Source organism: Propithecus coquereli, unplaced genomic scaffold (genome assembly GCF_000956105.1).
Source record: "Propithecus coquereli isolate 6110/MARCELLA unplaced genomic scaffold, Pcoq_1.0 Scaffold14, whole genome shotgun sequence".
Lineage (NCBI taxonomy): Eukaryota > Metazoa > Chordata > Mammalia > Primates > Indriidae > Propithecus > Propithecus coquereli.
In genome coordinates, this window is record NW_012138302.1 from 16481028 (window position 1) to 16485040 (window position 4013).

Here is a 4013-nt window from a genome sequence, read left to right on the forward strand (position 1 = left end):
CAGGCACTGTGACATACAGAGACCTGGATAGGACAGAGGCTCCACCTAATTGAGTAAAAACTCTAGTCCTAGAATAGGAAGAAGCAGGTTAGGAACCCCCCACCCCCACCCCCTTGCAGAATGCTGACTTAACTATATAGGAGCAAAAAAAAACTCTGATTCATCACAGTTTCCTAAAAAGTTGCCTGGCCTTATAGAAGGAATCCAGACATTGGAGTCATATAAAAATGAGTCTAAATTCTGGCCTTATCATTTCCTAGGTGTGTGACTTAGGGTGAATCTCTAAACCTCTCTGGATCTCAAAAGGGATAACAGTTCCCTCACAGGGTTTTTGCAAGGACTAAAGATGATGGATGTAAAGTCTTGGTTCCTGTTGCATGACAGATATTCAGTGATGCCCGTGTTTAGGAAGACAGAAAAGGTAATAAAACAGTTTAGGGAAATGTGAATCTATGATTGAAGGGGATAAACATCAGTTATCTTGAAAGTTCATCTATATGGAACACCTCATTTCCCTCTGATTCTGGATAAAACTATCACCATAGGAGGTGCACATAACACATACTATGTGTCCGGCACTATTTTGTGTTGTTTGCATTAACTCATTTAATCCTTACAACAACCCTTGTAATAGGTTCTGTTATTGTCCTCATTTTACTGGGAGAAAACTGAGACACAAAAAGGTTAAGTAACTTGCTTGAAACCATGCAGCTAGCAAATGGTGGGGCCAAGAGTCTTACAGTGTGGCTCCAGAGTGAGGGAGGAAGGGAAGACTAGAACCTATTCTGCCTTGGGATTGTTATAAGATCCAAAATGAGATAAGTTTGGGAAAGTGGTTCACAAATGCTTTGTGCATTCTAAGAGCTTGTGCAGCAGGCAGACTGGGGCTGGGGTTAGCATACAGGCTCTCAAGTGGCTGCTTGTGTTGAGTCCCAGCTCTGCCACTTAACTGGCTTGTATGATCTCGAACAATTAATCCCTCTCCGCTTTACTTTCTTAACTATAAAATTGGGATTGCAAAAGGACATATCTGATAGGATTGTTCTGAGGATTAAAGGAGTCGGTACATAAGAAGAGTTTAGAATAATGCCTAAATAGTTCTAAACGTGATGATGTAGACTAGGAAACAAGCCTTCAAGTTTAAAAACCCTGGGATTGAATCCCAGCTCCTGATTTGATCTTAGGACTATTTCTAAATTTCTGACTCAAATATTCTTAACACAGAGTTGCTGTCCAGATTAGAGGTAGTGTACGTAAAGCCCTTCAGCATAGTGCGTGCCACTCAGTGGAAACTTGATAGATGTTAGTTCCTTCTTTATTTATGCAACACTGAGTACCTACTATGTGTTGCAGTGATCCTAGGCTCCGTGGAAGACACAGATATGAGACATTCTAAAGAGAATAAGCTTCAGTTATCTGGAAAGTTCCTTTATATGGAACACGTCATTTCCCTCTGATTCTGGATAAAACTATCACTATAGTTATAGAAATCTGAAGAGTAAGACTAATATGGTTGTAGATAACTAATACAAGGATTAAAAATATTTAGTGCTAAATGCTGTGAGAGTGACAGATAAAAATACGACCTTTAAAGAGGGAAAGACCCCTTCATTGGGGAGATGCTGGAGGGCTTCCTGGAGGAAGTGGTGTTGATTATGGGCTCAGAGGCTCGGTGGCGCTTTAATCCTCCATCAGTAGACTGGGCTTATAGGAGGGTCAGGCTTCTGAGGCCCTGTGGTATTCTTGCCTGTGAGCCCAGGATAAAGTTGGCTATCTGCAGTGTCCAATCCGCCAAGCTGGACAAGGCTGGACTGAGGGGTTTAGGCCCCTAGGTGCACTCTAACTGGAATTTCCAGATCTGGAAGCACTAGCTCTGTGATCAGATAGGCAGCATTCTCAGGCCCTTGTTGATCCGCCAAGGCCATAACATGAGTGCTCAGAGAAAGGGAGAAAGGTCATATTGTCTCTGCTGCCTAGGGAGAAAGTGTGAGAGAAACTGCCCAGATAGCCCTTGGGGCTTCCGCCCTCTGGGCAACTTTTCCAGGGGCCTCCCACTGCATCCCCAGCCCACCCAGGGCCCAAAGGCAGGGTGGGAGGAAAGCACCAGAAGGGTTTAAGACTGGCTCCACAACTCCATCTCAAGGAAGATAGTAGCCACTCTGAACCTCAGTTTCGTCAACTGTAAAATGAGGATAAGTGAATATTTAATGAGATGAAAATAAATGAGAATTTGTGTAAAAGGCCTAGCTCAGGGCTTGGCACATTAGAGAACATCTGACTCATGAGAATCAGTCACCATTTATTGGACAAAGATTTGTATTGCACAAGTACCTAGGCTATAAACCCAGGCTGAAAGGAAACAAAAATGATCACTTCCTTAGCCACCCTGCCCCTGCCCTGTGTTCACCCCCCACCCCCTCTCATGGGAAAGTCTCCAGGGGTTCCTGAATCCATTTTCACGCTAGAGCTGGAGTCCTCAGATTCCTCCTCATGGTGCTTCCCTGCCCCTTGTGCTTAGTTGGGCCTCCCAGAGACGCGGCTCGACTGCACCACCAGGGGATCATCTTGCTCCAGAGCTGATTCCACTTTTTGGTATTAATTTAAAATAAAAACCAAAAATGCATATGACCTAAGATAAAATATGGGGCTTCAAAGAAACTTTGTGCTGGAGACAGGCTGTGACTCATTCTCCTCGTTCGTCTCCCACCTCCCACAGGGGACTGGGAATCTTAGAAGTCAGTGAACTGGGTCATGTCCCAGTGCCTTGTCTGGCCCGGCCTACAGCCTCCCGGCTCAGGCCGAGGCAGCTGCTTCCCACCTCCTTGCTTCCCTGTCAACTCCCTGTCAATCCTGCTCTGTGCCTTGCACTTGACCCAGTCCCAAGCCTCTGACCCCATGGCTTTGCATGTAGGCAGGAGGGAAGCGGTTGGTGGCACCGCTTTGTCCCGCGGAGACCCCGATTAGGGCCATAACGCTGCTCATCGGTATGAAGGCCAGGCTCCAGACGAGTGGAGAAGGCTGCGTGGGCCCCTGCATGATCTTGGACAAATCTCTGGCCCTCTCTGGGCCTCAGTTTCTCCTGGAGCCCAATGAGGTGTCTAGACGTGTTCGAGATCCTTTTGGGTTCTGAGTGGGAGTGGGCTTGCCCTGGGACCCCAGGCCCGCTCCTGGGACACCGACGCCCTTGTGGGGCAGGGAGGCGCCTGGCAGGGCGGGGAGGAGCCGCGGTCCCGCCCTGCCCGCCCGGCCAGGTGCTGCCACCGGAGCTGCCGCCGCCACCACTGCGAGGGGCCGCCCGCGCCCCTGTCCGCGTCCGGCCCGCGCCCATGGCCTTTCTGACCACCTGGAAGGGGGAAGCCTCCCGGAAAAGCGACCGCAGGTACCGGGCCGAGGCGGGGACTCGGCGGGAGGCGCGGATGGGACGGAGGGGCCGCCAGGGGTACTCAGCCAACGACGGGAGGGACAGCTGAGGGCGCGGCTGGAGGTGGCGCTGTGCGGGCTGCTGCGCACAGGGGTGAGGCGAGGCCGAGGGGGCCCGGGGAGGGGCAGCCCAGCGCCTCTCGCATCCCCACGTGCCCCCCGCTCGCGTGCTATCGCCCCCGCCAGCGCCGGGCCTGGGCATGAGAGGATGCAGTCCCAACCCCAGCCGTATCAGTGCCAACGTGCGGGCGACCTGTCAGGGCAACATCGGGCGGGGCTGGTGAGGTGTCTCCGCTCAGCCCTCCACTCACTCACCTGGCTCTCCCCAGCTGTGCATGAGCCACGTCGTGGGCACCCTGTGTGCCCGGACAGATGACAGCAGCCACACTGGCCCCTGAGGGGTTGTCCACATCGAAAGGCAGCAGTGTGTGTGTAGCGGGGGGAATCCTGTGTCCCGGTCCCAGTCCAGGGTGGAATTATGTGCACCACAGCTCCTCCAAGGTCAACCCTTCAGGGATGTGCCATTGTGTCACCTCCCTAGCTGTCCCCAACTCCTGAATGAGTTGGTGCCTTCGGATGTGTTCTCATGAGAG

At 51.4% G+C, this 4013-nt stretch overlaps 1 protein-coding gene across 1 annotated transcript in view; it reads left to right on the top strand.

Moving 5' to 3' along the window:
- Positions 1-3272: 3272 nt before the first annotated feature.
- The window catches only part of TTC39A (tetratricopeptide repeat domain 39A), a 51991-nt gene continuing 51250 nt past the window's right edge, over positions 3273-4013 (top strand). The window contains exon 1 of the mRNA XM_012639359.1: positions 3273-3379. Within this exon, the coding sequence (XP_012494813.1) occupies positions 3327-3379 (53 nt within the window). The 5' untranslated portion in view covers positions 3273-3326. The remainder of the gene's footprint in view (positions 3380-4013) is intronic.